Source organism: Bombyx mori, chromosome 1 (assembly GCF_030269925.1).
Source record: "Bombyx mori chromosome 1, ASM3026992v2".
Taxonomy (NCBI): Eukaryota; Metazoa; Arthropoda; class Insecta; order Lepidoptera; family Bombycidae; genus Bombyx; species Bombyx mori.
The window spans coordinates 17,605,335-17,624,842 of record NC_085107.1 but is presented as its reverse complement, the minus strand read 5'-3'; the positions used below and the strand labels follow the sequence as shown (position 1 = coordinate 17,624,842).

The 19,508-nt window shown below is 34.9% G+C and overlaps 1 protein-coding gene across 4 annotated transcripts in view; it reads left to right on the top strand.

The window, feature by feature from the left end:
- Positions 1 to 19,508, top strand: part of LOC101745447 (protein bric-a-brac 1) — a 353,458-nt gene that overhangs the window by 319,058 nt on the left and 14,892 nt on the right. For all 4 annotated transcript variants that reach the window (XM_062670678.1, XM_062670679.1, XM_062670672.1 and 1 more), the window contains one exon: positions 18,259 to 18,316. In XM_062670678.1, the coding sequence (XP_062526662.1) occupies positions 18,259 to 18,316 (58 nt within the window). The remainder of the gene's footprint in view (positions 1 to 18,258; positions 18,317 to 19,508) is intronic.

The window sequence follows — 19,508 nt, the reverse complement described above, 5'->3', positions numbered from 1 at the left end:
TACGAAAATTAGTAAATAGAATACGAATTTTGTGTGTGTGTCCTTTTTTATTCCTTAGGCGAGTGAACTAGCACGTTACCCATCTGGTTTTAAGTGGTTACCGGAGCCTATGGACAGCAACAATGTAATTGCTACCCAGCCTTGAGACATGAGTTCTACATATCAGTTCTAAAGTACAACGGCTGCCCCTCCCTTCAAACCGGAACAACATTGCTGCTTCAGAAACAAGGGATGACAGGTAGAAGGTACTGACCTACCGTTGCGGGCTCATATTTTGATTGTATAAATTATGTGCTTGGTAATTAGAGGAAGGGAAACCATGACGCTCACGATAACTGTGGATGAATTCCTCGACGTAAGTAAAGGGTGTGATGTTATGCAATTATCGAAAGATTGCATTGACATTTCTGCTGCATATCAGTCATGCATTTAGATTTGGAGGGTTCGGACTAATCAAACTCTACAATTGAAACTTGAAACCTAAAGCGGGTCGCGACATTCACATTGTCATGTCTATGGATTCGGCTAGCCACTTAACATCAGATGAGCTCGCTCATGAAGTTTTATCTTACTGTTAGATCGTCTTTTTAGCTATTAGCTTTTTAGGCTCCTATAACTATATCGTTAAATGGCAGTCTAGCTTTTAAATGCAGAGGACATGGAAAAATTTCTATTTGAGGCCGTCAGCGCAAAATAGCCTAAGTTTATCATAGTTAATATGGAAATAATGAGATTTGAATTTACTTTTACGCTGCTTAGTTGGCAAAAACAATACGCGCCAAAATAAGTTTTTACCAAGCCATCTATGGGTCAAACTAGGGATAGGCCGGTTTTGCATCAAAATTTATTATATTTTAAATAAATTGCATTATCTAAGCCTGAATATTAAAAATTGTGGGTTAGGTCACTTTTTGGTGATAACGGCCTCATTTAAAATGTTACAAGGAGTATGTGCCTTTATGACAATAATCATATTACCTAATTTGGGAAAACGGATGGACATAATTTGGAAAAATGCAAGTAAAGCGCTCAACCCTACGCGACGCACGAGGCGCGAAGACTCTAGGCGCCGCGACGGGGGGACTTACAAATATATAACAATAGCCGAGATGAGAGTCCCAAGATCAAAGCGAGCGACGCCGCCGCCGCGCTTTGTTTACGCCAACGCCGGCGAACCATCGACTAATCAACCAACTGATTAATTTAATTAAACATTACGAGAAAGTTGTGTTTATTTAACGTTTCCCCGGGCCCACATGCGAGTTCAAAGGAAGCTTGGGAATGTAAACATCGTTGTACAGTGTTGGTGCAGACCGCGTCTCGCCCTGACGCCGCTATGACAACTCTCCTGTGAACCGCTCGATGCTAATTTAGGAAATACTAGTGGTCCCCCGGTAGCCTTTTTTTATTGCCCTTTTAGGCAGACGAGCATAAGGCCCACCTGATGGTGAGTGGTTACCGTCGCCCATGGACTTCAGGGGCAGAGCCAAGCAGCTGCTTAAAATTCAAATCGATTCGAAATTCGACTATAATTAATTGAAATTATAAGTTTAATAGCAACCCGCCCTCGCTTCGCTTCGGAAACTGTAATTTATTATTGATTTCTTCACTATTTAATGGATGTTATTATACATATAAACCTTCCTCTTCAATCACTCACATCACTATTTAAAAAAACCGCATCAAAATCCGTTGCGTAGTTTTAAAGATTTAAGCATACATAGGGATATAGGGACAGAGAAAGCGACTTTATTTAATACTATGTAGTAATACACTATTATGATTCTATCATTTTAGACAAATATTAATAAAGACAAACAATACTTAATCTATTATCAATTTGATCACAGACTATAAGCAATAAGAAAAGTTTGACAACAAACAAATAGTATGCATGCATGTGTGTCAAATACATGGCCGTGTGTGCAATGTTTTGATTTATTGATTTAATGAGTTTTTATGCATAATTAAAAAAAAAAATAACATTCTGCACTCTTTCTCTATATTCTCTATAAGTGCGGGAAATTTCATAGTCTTCCGTTTGCGCCATTCTCATAAAAAGGGCTACAAAGTTTTTGCTTTACGTATTAATATATAGATTAAATGTATTTACCGATATTGTTTGACAAACAAATGAAAACAGCCTTAATAACATTGGGCGCCTAAATAAATCTTAACCTCATTATTACTTTAAAAAAAAATCTTCATGGTCCGTAACGATACGTTGACTTTGATGATATTATCAAGTACTTACTTAAGTTAATATAATTGAAAGCTGTTAATGACGCCGAAAAAAATGTTCGTCGCGTCCATTATCACAGAGATCGAATGACATAATGGGATTACCGAGAAAAATGGACGATATACTATAAAAAGATACTTTGTTCCTACCTAACTACACTGATAGAAGACCACTGGGTCTCGAAGGGCTATTCTGGTTTTATCTTGACTAGTGGGCGAGCTTCAGGTTTCAGTTTAAGAGAGTTTTGCTAACATCTGCCCTAGCAAGAGCACTGCTCCGCTGAATCTACCCCTAAATCGTGATCGCGAGTTGTCATTATAAGCTTACGCTAAAATCGTGTGAATCAAAATCCAATCGTGTTCATGAAAAAGTCGTTCTATATCTTTAGGGTTAATTTTGTTATATCTATTTTTTTAACGATTTAAATTACAATTCATTGTAGGTAGTTTAGCAAAGATAACTTAGTTCTAAACTATAATAATAATAATATGTTTAATACGTTTAAAATTTAAAATTTATGCGGATAATAATATGTTTAAAAAAAAGTGTTATTTCATTATTGCGAAAAATAAAGTTATTTAATTAATTAACAATTCATCCAATCTGTGTACAATTAACATTGCAATCTGATAGAGAAATCTGCATCTTGTTGTTCCTACGGACTTTACTTTCATTTGTCAAACGTACCTAGATAGAAAATAAAACTAGTTCTAAACTTCTCTCTCTTAGTAGTTCTCTTAGTAACTAAATTTAAAGTCTAGAAATATTGAAAAAATAAATATAAATTAATAATCACGAAAAGATTCCGCATAAATGAAGATGTTTTATCTAACCTAATCATTTTCTTTAAATAAATTGATAACAAATCGAATTACAATATTATATGAATCTGATCGAAAAGGAATTATTCAAACAAATCTCTATATTAGACAATTGCACCTCAAATTAAATATAAACAAATGTATAATTAAAACTAATAATCGTCAAGTACAAGTGTTCGGTTTCACAGACAATCGTAAACATAAGTAAGACGTATTAATTGAACGAACAACTACCACGGAATGTACTTAGCCTAACCAATGAAAACAGGAATGTACGTAAAACAACACGTACGTAATAGAAACGATTCATTATCATTCAATCATTAAAACAAAACAATTATTTGAAACGGGGGTGTATTTAGTGAATGAAATTTCGTTAAAAAAATTGGGAGGATGAATTATTCAACCCATGAATTTCTCATTCGTATTAGAAACATGAACGTGTAAGTCAAAAGTAGAGATGGAGCAGGTTTAGAATTTTCAAAATATTTTCTTCGATTTCATTTTCAATCTTAAGTGTATTGATTCGATTGATGAAACAAGGCTTCGGGCCTTATTCTTACCTTCGGCAGTCTGTGTAACTGTTAATAACAATGTTAAAAAAAAATTGTTCATACAAAAGTTAAGCTGTTACGTTCATATCTTTTATATCTTTAAACGAGCAATTCTTGTATATAAATATATATATATAGATATAATCTGAATTTCGGAAACGGCTCCAACGATTTTCATAAAATTTTGTATACAGGGGATTTCGGGGGCGATAAATCGATCTAGCTACTATTTATTTTCAGAAAATGTTGTCTTATTCGTGTTTTCAATAATCAACTTTATCGATAATCAACTTAAACATAAACTTTTTTTTTATTGAAAAAAATTTGTAAATAATGTAATATAACACCGATATGTAATTCGTATTTAAATATAATTTCTAAAAACACAATTTATCAATAAAAAAAAGAATACCAAGCAAAACTCGGTCATCCTCTAGTGTTTATAAAAAACATGATAAAAAACCTTTCAAAATATCAATCTACGTTTTTAATTTCAATATTCCTAACTACCACACGACGTGTGCAAATATCAGTTTAACTAAAGCTATAATAAACTCAAAACCCAGTCGCGTTAAAACTTCATAACATTGAACGTCACAAGCTGGAGTGGCCGGCATGTGAGAGCATCGAAAATATCATATTCACAAACATAGTCGGTTTATACTCAAACGATATTAATAAAAACTGTATTAATATCTCGATTGGAAACAGTTGGACACGACCAAAATGTATCATTCGGGAGGCGTCCTCTGCTATAGGTAGACTTCTTCCAAACTCACCAAAGCGACCTGTTTCTTTTTTTTTATTGCTTAGATGGGTGAATGAGCTCACAGTCCACCTGGTGTTAAGTGGTTACTGGAGCCCGTAAACATCTACAACGTAAATGCGCCACCCACCTTGAGATATAAGTTTTAAGGTCTCAGTATATTACGGCTGGCCCGCCCTTCAAATCGAAACGCATTACTGCTTCACGACAGAAATGGCGGGTGGTACCTACCCGTGCGGTTTCACAAGAGGTCCTACCAGCAGTAATTACGCAAATTATAATTTTGCAGGTTTGATTTTTATTACGCGATGTTATTATTACTTCACCGTGGAAGTCAATCGTGAATATTTGTCGACGTTGTTGTAAATTAACGTGGAAGCTTTAACTTACTTCTGTATTTAAATTTTAAAAATACGTGTGGTCTCGTCAGCGCCAGTCCGCGAACTGAAATGCACTGAACACCGATTTTTGCGTGCAGCCAATAGAATAATATATTACATTGGGACAATGTTTCAAAAATGAATATTTTTTTCGATGAAATTCTGGCAACATGCTTATCGAATGCCGTAATAACTCTCTTGGGAGAGGTAACCATTTTTTCTAATTCGTACTCAGCAAATGTTCACGATTGACTTCCACGGTGAAGTAATAACACCGTGTAATGAAAATCAAACCCGCAAAATTGTAATTTTAGTAATTACTGGTGGTAGGACCTCTTGTAAGTGTACGCGGGTAGGTACCACCGCCCTGACTATTTCCGCCGTTAAGCAGTAATGCGTTTCGGTTTGAAGGGTGGGACAGCCGTTGTAACTATACTGAGATCTTAGAACTTATATCTCAAGGTGGGTGGCGCATTAACATTGTAGATGTCTATGGGCTCCAGTAACGACTTAACACCAGGTTGGCTGTAAGCCCGTCCACCCATCTAAGCAATTAAAAAAAAGCTCTTCTTTTTTTGAGCATAAAAATAATAAGTAGTGAGCAAGTCTTACATTTAAAGTAGCAAAGTCTCTGTACAGTACATTGAACTAATTTTAATAAAGCTTACAAAAATGTTAGGAAAAATGAAAATAAACGAACATTAACAAATGAATACCAAAGAATTATTTTTATGAATGTTGTATATCAAATGTTTAATTGTGAGACACTAGAGATATTCAAATTTTAAACAAAAGCAATATATATTAATTAAACATAATAACAAATCATAAACATTTTATGTCCACTATTAAGTCAATGTATATGTCATACCCCCTTCTTATAACATTGTTAAATATATATTATTATATATGTAACATGTTATGAGAAGTGGTAGGACCACTTGTGAGTCCGCACGGGTAGGTACCACCACCCCGCCTATTTCCGCCGTGAAGCAGTAATGCGTTTCGGTTCTAAGGGTGGGGTAGCCGTTGTAACTATACTGAGACCTTAGAACTTATATCTCGAGGTGGGTGGCGCATTTACGTTGTAGATGTCTATGGGCTCCAGTAACCACTTAACACCAGGTGGGCTGTAAGCTCGTCCATTCATCTAAGCAATAAAAAAAAAACATATTGTCTAATTATCTATATCTCTATTATATATTCTCTATTTAAAGTAAGTAAGCTTTACGTTTCCATTCCGTTCAATGCGCCATTTATAACGCCGCCAATCACAAAATAACGAAAACATTGGCGAACTTTGGCAGCGGAATGAAACACGTCGCGACAATCAAAATTTTGCCGAATAGCATTACCCTTTCAAATGTCCCGCGGAACGCGAGCGACGGACGCGGATGAATACGATAAAACGGATTTTTACGAAACCGAAAACAAAAAGACTCTGAAAAGTTCAACCGTTAAAATGGATACTAATTTGAAGGAAAACAAACAAGTACGTACGTACGTACGTTAAGCGTCCGCTCCGCATTATGCGGGGAAGCTGGCTTCTCGAATTATGAATGTCGTTTTTTCGCTTTTCAGGTTTCGCTTTCGTCCAGATAATTAAACTGAAGACGCGTCGCGTGTTACGGGTACAGCGCCTTTTCGTTTATTTTTCGACTGTTCAATGCGTGCTCATCTCTTTTGCAAATAATACGTCAAATTTTCGACGCATTTGCGGTTCTTCTATTAAAACAAAAAAAGAAACTTCCGTCCAAAAAACAAGAAATTACCTTATAGGTATGTGAATGTTTAAGTACAAAATACGAATAAAACAAAAGATGGCGGAAGTTTTACGTATCAAAGGATTCAAAAACATTTGTAATACCTCGTATATAATGGTGTCGAAATTACGAAAAATGAAGTTCAAAAGTGTTTAGTGCACCATGAACAATAATGTTTTTTTACACGTTTTAATACAATATTCATTACGGCGTTTTCAAAGAAAATATTTTTGGGCTGTTATGAGGCTTCCTTTTGAAAAACAATTTGCTTGTGAAGTACATTTTGCATAAAAATTGTACTGTATAATACAAATCTACATTGCGTCATGATAATCGCCTTATCGTTGCCGCCGTTTACTACTCCCCGAATCCTGATCACGTAGGAGCCAGTCACCGTCGACGCCCTTGACACGTCCTTACGGATCCATCAGATCCAATAACCTTTGCATTAGACGCCTTCAGCTCTAACACTAGGAGCAGGCTTAGGGACCCCGGTAACCGTACTCGCCGAACTCGACAAAGAGTTCGCCGTGCAACCTAACCCATGAATCAGCTCGCTGAGTTTCTCGCCGGATCTTCTCAGCGGGTCGCGATTCCGATCCGGTAGTAGATTCATTCGCGAAGCAGCTGCTCTTGAGCTGTTAGGTCTCCTTCGGAGGCGCTCGGATAGCTGTTAGCAAATCCCACCCCTCCTGGCTGAGCCTTTGCTCGCCCACCTGTCCTGATGAAACTGGAAAGGCCTCCGGGCCACCAGTAATCCTTCAATAATAAAAAAAAAAATCTACAATGTTTGGCAAGAAACAAATTATAAATAAAATGTTACTAACCTGATCTAGAAAATATCTAGCTTTGAATATATAGAATCAAATAAGTTTCAAGAAAACTATACTAAACAAAAAACAATTTCAATAATTTACTTTAATAATTTATTAAGTTCGAAAAGTCGAACATACCTAAATATTCTGTTTAGTTACAAGATAGTAAGTACCAAGCAGATAGAAGTTTGCAAAGGTTCAAACTTTGGGCTGCGTAGTTCGTCGAGAACAAAATTTCTTGCTTACACTTTACACGACTACTAGCGCCATCTAGTTAACGACTTGCGAACTGAAGCGCAGAAGCGATCAAAACTTTTCTCTACGATTTAAAAGGAATAACTATGTAGTCTTTGTATGGTTGTGTACAATATTTTATATAGAATAAAATAGACATTTTAATTAAGAAGAAATTTATAATTTAAATTTAAGAAACGTGATTGATAAGAAGCAAAGCGTCAAATATGAATTAGGTACATATTTCTAGTTACATATGTATGTAGGTACGTAATATTGTATTTCTCTTGTTTCATTAGGAGTACAGGTAACTATTTTACGACATGCTTTTAGCCTAATGCCAGTCACAGAATAAAAAAAAAAGCGCATCTCGTTTAAATGTCACTTCTGTTTTCAATAAATTAATAAAGAACATGATTTAACGGCGATTTAATATTCTGAAAAAGGTGGAATTTAATTACATTCATATTTTTTTTATAAACAAAAAAAAAAACTTTTTGTAAACTTATTCGTTTAGCCGTAACTACGAATTGAAATTTTCATGTTTGTCCTTACAAACGACTTTTTGAACAAAACGAATAATTTACCGACTTATTTAAAGTAGGCATAACTCAAACAAGTCTCCCTACAAACTTCACGTGATCGAATACAAAAGTCTTTGTTTGTATTTTACTTATACAATTTCACGTAAACATTACGTTCTTGAAATCAAAATTATCGATTTCGATTATTGTAGGTATTATAATTTGGAAAATTTATAATTTTCTTAGAGTAACGTTGACAAGCGCGCGCGTATTGCTTCGTTATAATGGGAAGCTTAGAAAACTTAAGATTCTAAATCAATAACGGCACAATGATTTATTAGTGCAGACAAAACTATAGTATGTTCAGGTGATAGCTCTTTCAAACGATTAATAATAAAAACGTGCTTCTGCTTCCTGCTTTTTCCCTTTCTTTTTTGTTCATTTGACGAAACAATTTCATAACTTAAGCTCAAGTTCTCTATAAAATAATAAGCTAAGCAAAAACTGGACATAAGTGCATGGTATGAAGAGGGATTTTTTTACTTCTATCTAGTTATACATAAAATTCGATGTGTTGTATGTATATTATCTATATATTAATACGCGAAGCAAAAACTTTGGATCCCATTTTACGAAAATTATGCGGACGGAGGAGTATGAAATTTTCCGCACTTATAGAGAAATACAGAGAAAAAGTGCACAATGCTAATTTTTTTTTTTAAATAATGCATAAAAGATACATTAAATCAATAAAGAAAACATTACACACACTACCATGTATTTGACACAACACATATACACACACATTTACTCTGCGTTTATTGTCAAACTTTTGTTATTTTTGAAAGTCTGTGGTCAAATTGAGAATAAATTAATATTGTTTGCCTTTAATACTATATATAAAGTGTAGTTTAGGCAAAATCTGTGATTATTTTAAGAAGTCTAATAGTATTTGACAATAGAACCATAATTTATGTTTATAAAGAAAATTTCAACTAATTATAGACGAATTTCGACTACTGCAGGACCACTAGTGTACACTTATTATGAGTAAATTTAAATCGGCCCGCGAATCTTTGTCTCTGCCTGTTCGGGAATCCCGAACGCGCCCGATGTCGCCCGAATGCGATTTGGTGTGCCAGTTGCTACTACAAGTCCCTAAGGACTCCGTAACGGAAAAAACGATTTCGATGACGTTTTCAAGAAATCTTCAAACTAGCCTGGCGGATGGTCCCGTGACAACTTAGCAGCATTCAAACCTAAGTCAAATCAAAGATCGGCCGGTAAAGACAAAGGCTTTGACTAGTGAAGTTTTACTGAAAAATATGTGAGAGATAGAGAGAGAAAGAGAGAGAGAGAGAGAGAGAGTATTCTTTATTGTACACCAAAAAACAAATAAACAGTGCGATAAATAAATAATAATAAACACAAAAAAGTATAATTGGCGGTCTTATCGCTAAGAGCGATCTCTTCCAGACAACCATCAGGTGGACAAGAATCATGTTCTACTTTACAAGCCTTTTGAACTACTGAATTCTAGCCAAACATAAAGACTGTGCCAGAAATCTTAATGCTAGTAAGCTTGGAATTGAATGAATATGCCAGAAAATCAACTTCGACAACAATGCACGTAATATGAACAAACGAAGAAAACTACTGATTTATTATTTAAAAAAAAAACACGCTTGGCCATACTCTACTGCTACTGAAATTTCACTTTTATTTTGAAACAGAACGAAGAAAGTATTAACTATTTCATTTTAAATGTTATGGATAGAGGCGACTGTTTTACAGAGAAACTTATCGTTAAAAAAAACGATTGAAAAGTCTTATTGTGTCGAATTATTTAATGACAGATAAAGAGCACGTACAATGATACCTCGTACCATATGAATGACGGTAAATGATAGCATTCACAACAAAGTGACAATTTACTAACAAAATATTAGTAGATTATAATTTGTTCGTTGTTTTCTTTTCTTGTCTCGTTTTATTTTTCGTGACAATGTAGTTATTGTGCCGTGACGTTGGTACCATTGTTAGTTTAGATTGTCTGTGCCCTATTTCGATTTAAATGTTGGTATTAGTTGATATCGTTTCAAATTTTTTTCTATAATCTCTTTAAAAATAAAACAGCTAATATCACATTGACATTGGAAGATTTATTCGAAGCAAGTATTAATGAACTTTACACCTAGGTTGTAATATTTATTGATGGGAAGAGAGTCACGCGTGAGCAATCTCATACGTGTTGGTCAAAAAACTCAAGACGCGAACAGTAATGGAACCCGACAACGTTTACGATAGAACCTTATAAGTAGTGCCACTATGCAAATATATATATATATACATATAGTCCGTCAACGAGAACGCAACGTGCGCAAGAACAATGGCCGCTCATGTGAAATAGAGAGGCAAAGTGCCTATCAAGCAGTAGCTGTAACATATAAAATGAAGGTTTGTTATTGTTCTTCACAAACAATAAGAGAAGCATTTTTTCCACGAGGCCGGGCCATTGCGAGCGGGAGCCACAATAATAACTAGTGGATACCCCATCGACGCACGTTTACACAATCAAACGTGAAACAAAAAGACAGCGTAATGTGGAAATGGATAATGCTGGGATAAGCGTGACGAGGTGGGGTCCCACTGCCAGCGGGCCGGTCACGAAGTGCGATCAACAATCTTGCAGGATTTAATTCTTTTAAATTTTCACTACCACGTCTTAGACTAGTGTTCGAGGTCATATCATATGAAAAAAAATTATCACTCTGGTAATAATTATGTCACATAAAATCTAAAACGGTTTTACCATAGATAATACGCTTAATATTTAAAAGGTTTTACTATTACCATTATAATATTTTCAAACACTATAGCCCCAAATTAACGTCAAACAATAGAAATAGAAATGAGTTATTGACATTTTAAAATACTTTTTTGGAGTTTACTCCTTAAGAATCGATTTACATATATAGGCCCGGGGTATGAAAATTATGGGGACCAAAATCGTACTAGAGAGTATAGCATGTCACACGAAATGCGTTATGCGCCTGATTGGCTCCTGATTGCGTGATGCGTGCGCGCGCCAATCAGGAGCCAACGCGCGGCCGCGTTATCGCAGGTGACGCCGGGCTGCTGCGCCGGCAGTCCGCCACAAAGCCTCGTACTGATCGCGCGTTTCTCTCATTATTGTATTTTCATATATTTGTTAGTCGTTTGTTTTGTGTCTCGTTAATTTGTTAATAATCTGTAGTGTATCGTGTTGTCGTAATATAGAACTATTTCTCGTATTGTTTCGTTTAATTTACCGACATCGTTTTGCTTGTGGCCGGACGCCGTTCGGGTTCGATTCCTGAACGTATCAACTGTTAGTGGGTTGATACCCGAATATAACCCGCTACAAATCATTTATTAATAAAGCTTATTAAATATAAACAATTCCTTCTATCAGTGAATGGACAACTTATATATTAATTGTAAAAGTGAATTATATAGACTTACTTAATTACCGCATCCACGTGTTCCGCAACTCCCGGATCATTCTCACTAGAATACGTAACTTCCATATTTTACTGTATTCAACTGACACAAATATATATTTATATCCAGTAAACTCCAGTCGTGCGTCGGAGCGGACACACACACTTTTTTTTTTTTAATAAATCGCTCATTTGTTACCAAATGCTCACCTTATCCGCTGCAAAATGGATGTATGATTAGTTTTATCTTTCACCCTCGCACGACCGCCTGCACCCCTCCAGCCATTCTTCGCTAACTTGATCACGGCAACAAACGTTTCGATAATAATAATAAAAAAAAAATAAAGCTATACTATACAAATACATTTCATCTCATGTGCATTCTTTTTCTTTTTCATTTAAAAATTAACAATGTATCGTGAATTAAATCAGTTTAGAATTTGGAATGAAAACGAAGGTTCGATCTCGTTAATTTTGAATGTGAAATGTTTTTACGTAACACCGTAGACGCTGTAGCCGGACTTGTAATGAGTACAAGGATATACCGATGATTCAAATTGAACCAGATATCTATAGAAATTTACGAGTTGTCTCAATAGACTCAATAGAATAGTTCTCCATAGAAGCCGCATGCTTGGGTCCACTGGCTTCTCTGTTTCTTCCACGAAGCAGTCTTGCGTTCAAGCTTAAAGTGTAGCTCGGCTTTCAATGTAGATTAGCTACAAATATGTCTTAGGGCGGGTAATGACATTTACAACGTGACATTCATAGGCTCTTGTCATTGTCATGATTTGACAACACTGTCATGATTTTTAAAGAATATCGTCGTGATCCCAAGCTTTTGACATCAATTGTCCATAGACATAATAAATTGCGACAATTATAATTACAAATACAAAATATATAAAACAACCTTTCAAATCAGTGTACTATAATTTTATTAAATTCCAACTTATAATAAATATTTCATTCGATGCAATTTTTTTTTAAAAACCATCATGATACAGATTTGAAATGACATAAATTTTCAAAGAGCATAGTAAATGTTGACAGTTACAATTACTCATACAAAAGATAACAACACAAAAAAATCACCTCTTAAATCAAAGTTAACTATAATTGTTTAAATATTAATAATAATACATTTCTTTCAACGTAATGTTTTGTTGTGATCCATGTTTTAAATGAAAAATCAAGTTTCGAAAGAGCTATTTTATTGTGATGATTGATGTATATTATAAAGACAGCAATACAAAAAAAAAACAACTCAAGTCATGAAAATGAAATAGAGAAATCTATAATCCTTTTTTTTCTAACAAATCTTTCTTTCGAGAAGATGGCAATATATTTTTTTATTTAGATCTAAAATGACTACTAGTATATAACTTAGCTTAATATGATATTCCAATATAGAAAATAACACATCAGGTTTTTCATGCCTAATCTATTCTCCGTTCAAATTTTACACGTGCAAATAAGCACTAAGAAGTTTACAAATCGAATCATATTCTGGGCACTTATCACAGAGTTGAATTATTACGAATGAAATGATATCCCAGGCGGAGCGTTTCAAAATTGAAATTCATAATAAAGTTAATAGTTCGAAAATCGTTGTACTTGTTACCGCAAACGCATCTAGTATCTAAACGAACACTATGTAATCTTAAAGCGCCAGTACATAATCAAGGGATAATAACTCTTTCGCTGCACAAGTTCATGGCTGCAAGCCGAACGTACTCTAGGATTATACGCATTTCGCTTGAACACAGGGTGGGATTTCGTAGAAGTTTCGCAGCTACTGCTTTTCGATTTGATGAGAGATACGATTTAAATTATAATGTTTTTTTTTAAATCGTATCTCTTATCAAACCGAAAACCAGTAGCTGCCAATCTTCTACTAATATATCTATCTATTCTTCTAATATATATAAATTGAAATACTAGAGAATACATGAGCACACACCTGACGTTACGTAGTGACATTATTTTTACATTATATCTTGTTAGTTGGACATTTAAAAAAATGGCATATCACATAACTGTCTTAACAGTCCCTCACTGATCGATAAAGCCTGTGGGAAGCTTCGAAGAAGGACTTCGCGATTTCAATAAAACAAAGGCTTTTCTTACAACGAGACTAGCAGCTAAAGCGCCACCCTTTTTCTTCTAGGTCTTTGAAAAATCTCAGACTAGTTTTTTCATGCTTCTACGCTTTTCTTGGCGATACCGTTGTTTCATTCTAACATTAAATTAAGACTTTATTTACACAGTTTGAATCTCTCGCGCGCAACCGCCACAGACAATACACGATTACGTCATACGTTAGAGAGAGAGAGAGAAAAAGAGAGAGACAAGATTGTAGTCTTCAAATGTTCGACGATCATTAATCGATTGGTAAAATCATAATGTTCGCGTATACCGGACTAAGATTTTTTTCTCTATTCTATCAGCCCACAGACGTCCACTACTGAACATAAGCCTCCCCCAAGCTTCGCCACTAATATCGGTCCTGCGTGGCTTGCATTCAACGGACTCCCGTGAACCTAAATAGGTCGTCATTCCATCTTGTGGGCGGCCTAACCACGCTAAGTCTTCCGGTATGATTATTCTCATATAATTCTCGGCTCGTATTCCAGTAAATTGTCATGTGTGAATTTAATCCTTCCATCGTATAAACTCCCAAGTCCGTCCCCGAGCACACACGGCTCGTAATTGCGTACAAACGCGGAAGTTTATTATTTCGTTTCATACGTTGGATAGCTTCGATTAGAGGGCGCCACCGCCGACCGACGCTCGAATAAGGTAAATAATCAACCGTATAATATGACCGGGCATTAGCGTTTCGCCACTTCAACTTATTATATGAGATGTTTTTATTGAATTAAAAGTGAAAACAACCACAAATAACAATATAACGGTAAAGACAAAATGCATCGCTTTGCTTTCGTGGTCAGTATTGATTGTCATTTAAATTCGACCTCGATAATACAATTAACAAAGTATCATGATTTGTCGTTTATAATACTAAATACTGAAAGCACTATAGATTAGTACAATAAATCAATCTAATAGCGACTAACAGATTAGTACAATAATTCCTTATTTCAAATCGATTAGGTATGTATCTTGTTCACAATGTAAATTCTATTATTTGAATCTATTATTTTCAGTGTTTAGAGCACTTATAATAATATAAATAAAATATATTGTTATTAAAATATCAGTACCTAATATTGTCTTAAAACGACTAAACAGTAAACAGATGACTAATACGTATTGTCTATTATTTTTCCGCTAGGATATCAACCATAGATACTTAATTACTTAACTTAATACGTTTCCAGACAACGTTGACTTTGGGCGTCATAATATATTTCGATCACCATTCTACATAAATACAAATAAGTATTCTAAACAAAGTACGGGCCCATTATTCTCTTTATAACCTAAATGATACTCGTAAACAATATTAAATGGAAGATCCCTACAATGGAAACATCGTGACACATTTTTATTACGGCTTTATCACGAAATCACTTTATTATTGGAGTGCCAAGAAAGCTTTGTTCTCTGCTGGAGAAATATTCATAATTTTACTGTTCGATTGGAAATAGTTAATTTAAATATAATTTGAAATGTTTTTTTTTTAATATCACCAACCAACCAACTTAGTTTGACCCAGCGTTTAGTGGCAAACAAGATAAAAATAACACAAATCTATGAAAATTCGAATTTTAAAATTCAAATTATAAAAAGAAAAATATCGTACATTTACAATTTACAATCGGATACAACAAAACACAGTCTACATACAATCAAAATGTATTTGATTTTCGAAAACTTTTAAAAAAACGAAAGTTTTCTATTTAACTACTTTTAAAGGAAGAAGGAAAACGTCAGTAATTTAACATCTGTTTATGAATAAAACAGCGCAATGTATCAATAATTACGATCCGTAATTAAAATCGCAAAGTTCGGCAGCTGTTAGTCAGAAGGCTATTTTAAGTGCAAGCTAGTATTTGATAACATCCGGATATCAAATAATAATGCAAAACGAACGTTCCGCGATTGGCCAATCATATTCAAACACAGACAAACACAGTTTCCTTTTAGTAACGGGTGTTTAGTAAGGGGCGATCGGAACAGGGCTGTCAGTCTGCGTACAATTAGTGGGAACGATATGAGATGGTAACTTTTTTCTTAGGCATTATTATTACTAAGGGTGAGCCCAGTGGTGGATTGACACTAGGGGCAGTCGGGGCAAGTGCCCAGGGCGGCAAATTTTTTAGGGCGGCAGAATTTTTTAAGTAAACAATTTGTTTAGCCCTGTCAATATTACTATTATTTTTATTAATTAATAATTTTCTGTTTAATGATAATTCAACAAATTCAATTCATCCATTATTTGTTAATTATAATTTTGGCACTTTTGGTAAAAATTAATAATCAAAATGATTTAATTTATTTATTTTCTTGGACATTTAAAATAATAATCGATATTTCCATTTTCTGAAATTAAAGAAATTTAATAAGCTTTTTTTATATAATATAATGAATCACCCTTAGTGCAAAATTTATAATTATTAGAGAAAAAAACAAATATTTATTTATTTTTTTGGAATTTAAGACATATGATAAAGTTTCTGCAATAAATTAGTTATTTTAATTGTGAAAAATAAAATATATTAACTATAAGTATAAGTAAAATTCCAGTATTGGGGTGGATTTTTTTCCGGTGCCCAGGAGCGGCATTAAGTCTAAATCCGGCCCTGGGTGAACCTGGGTGAGCCTACACAAATTGGCAATACTATCCTGTCGTATTTCTGCCACGAATCAGTCGCGGGTCCGGTATAAGCGATCGGACAAACCGCGGCAGTATTTACTTGGTAAACTTCATATGCTTCAGTGACGACTTAACGCCAAGTGCACCCTATGAACGTCTATGTAAGCCAACAAAAATATGAGAACCCCTGATCACTTAAAAATAATACGTGATAAACCTAAAATGTATATAATATATATCGTAGAAAAACATACAAGTTGATTGATGTGTTGTTCTTCCGTGAATCGTAAAAATAATGTATTTCAATTATGTCAAATGTATATAAAATAAGTGAATTAATGTTAAGATTTTAATTGCTTGCAGCTGTAGCAACCTTGCGCGAGTATTTAGACGTTAGTAATATAAGTGCATACCGTGAAAACGTATCGCAAAGTTTCCCTGTAAAACTGGACACGTCATCATATTGTAATCGCTTTATTAATCGCATTTTCGAGGTCGAATTTAAGTGAGAATCGATATGATCCACAAAAGTAATGCGAAAACGACGTACGTCTTTACCATTATAGCGCTTTTCGTGTGTTCATTTTAGATTCTTTATTTATGGTGATCAACAACTATTCTGAGTCAAATAGATGAAATAAAGTTGAACGAATTTAAGTGATTGTAATATAGTTGACCGTATTAATAAATCGGTAGGAACGAGAGTCCAGAGCGAGTCGGCTCGCGCCTACATAAATCTATTTTATCGTACTAAAGCAATAAATTTTATTTCGGGATCTTTAATTCTTTGTTATTGAATTGGATTTTAGTGTTTTATTCGGGTAAACAAACAATACATCGGCCGTTCGCAGCGGTACTTAGGGCACGTGCGCGTTTCGTAAACACCACTAGCGGAGGGCCCGGAGTCGCTTCTCTTAACTTAATAAAAACTTTTATTTGTAGATTGAACTGCGTTCCGTTATTACGGCCGTAAAATGGCCGGCTTTTGTCTGCGTTCACAATTAAAACTTGTATAATGTTTAGTTGTAACGTCGGGCACAAAGAAATGCCGCTCTTTGCTCGTACAATTACTGGGACGTACGTAAATAAACGGACGCGTACGCATCGCGACGACGCCGACCCGGCTCCGATACGACGCCGGACGATAAAATGTGCAATTAGTAAACTTCCTGTTCGATATCGGGGGAAATTGTAAATTTTAAAACCGTTCGATTGTTCTTTTTCATCTGACCTTTATTATTATTGATCCGACGTCACGAAGCGTAAATTTTCTTTTTATTTACCGGACGTACGTCAGAGTCCAACAAACATGGCCACGAATTTAGAATTCAGAATTTATTAGTTTATCAGCAAGTCCACATTGTCCGACTTTATGATTTAACATATTTTGATATTCTTCAATATTAAAAATTAACTACTCCAAAAAACGCCTACAAATACTTTGTTTATTATGTAAAATACAATAATTTATTTTATGTCATGATATCCCTTAAAATAAATGATGCACCTTATTTTACTGCAATTCGTTTTCATGCATTCTCGTTTGTTGGATATATAATACTATCGATGCTTCCACCACATATTTCAAGTCGATAGTACACACATTGTAAAGTCTACCGGATCCAAGAACTAGACTCCGTGCAGGCTGTGCGAGATGGTCCATTTACTCTATTTAAAAACTTCTTGAAACGACAATTTTTTTTATTGCTTATTTAGGTGGACGAGCTCACAGCCCATTTGGTGTTAAGTGGTTACTGGAGCCTTGGATTCGAACACAGGTGCATCGCTCACTTATCCCTTAAGCCACGACGACTTTATCCCTTAGGCCACGACGATTTTAATGTATGTACGTTATTAATAGAAAAGGTTCTTATTTTTTTATTTATTGTTACAGGCTCGCCTCATTGAGAACTCTCACGCTTGGCTTGGACCATCCACTTCGGCTTTGGCAGGTTGGTACCGAAATCGTTTATAATTAATAGTAGTTTGCTTTAAAAACAAAATAAGTTTTTAAAATTTGATCATCGATAATTTACGCGATTTCACATCACAAACGAAGAGCTTCACACTTATCACAACTTTGGTATGGAGAAAACAATATTAGGAGGATTATATACATTATTATCCTTAAAAAAAAATTTTTTTTTGACTTAAATCATTAATTCGTTTAAAACGTCGGAATTGCGTAAATAATTTTGTTTGGTTTTATTTTACATTTAAAACGGCACGCTTAATACGAATTTCAAAATCAATATCTTGTAGCATGTTTATCGGTTCATTTGCATTTTGTTTCAAATGACATTCGTAATTCTGGCCACACCTTATGACAAATTGTATAAGTTCTTTAGTAATAAAAATAATAACAGGCATCATAGTATCTGTTAGAAAAAACATTAGGAATTTGGATAAGGTGGCAAGGATTACGAGCAGTCTGCATAATGTTTCTTTTTGTGGCTTCACTTTCTTCACTAGACTATCACGGACATTCGCTCAAGCTGAAGGCGCCCACCTGGACCCAGAGCCAACTCCAAGAAGCCATCCAAGCGGTCATCACTCAGCGTATGAGATTTACGCAGGCCGCTACACATTACTGCATACCTAAAGGCACATTATACGACAATATATTGGGGAAATCGAAACGCATGGCGGTTTTGGACCAAGCCGGTCTCTTAGCTAACGAGGAAAGGGCCATCTTAGACTTTTGCTGTGAGACAAGCGTTTCTCCTTACAATAGACGAACAAAGAAATCCCTAGCGGAAATTCTGGCGTTCGTTGAAAAGTTACGTAGAACGAGGGATCCTAATTTTGCGTTCATAGGGTTAACTGGGTTTAGGTGGTGGTGGGCCTTCTGCAAGAAACATTCCATTGTGTCTCTGTATTACGACGGAGGGCCAAAGAACAAGAAAATAAAATGCGAGTTGAGTATTGATGATGAATCTTAAGATCTCCTGTGCCTATTGATCAGTTAGGTACTAATTAAATATAGTCTGGCGAAAATTAAATCGTAACGCGAACGCGATTGTGATATAAAAAGACATTCCTAGATGTAGATTTAAATATGTAGTTTAGTTATTCATTTCTTTAAAATGAGTTCTGCTAAAACCAAGCAGTCTCAGTACTTGCACTGAAAGTGATTACAGCTTT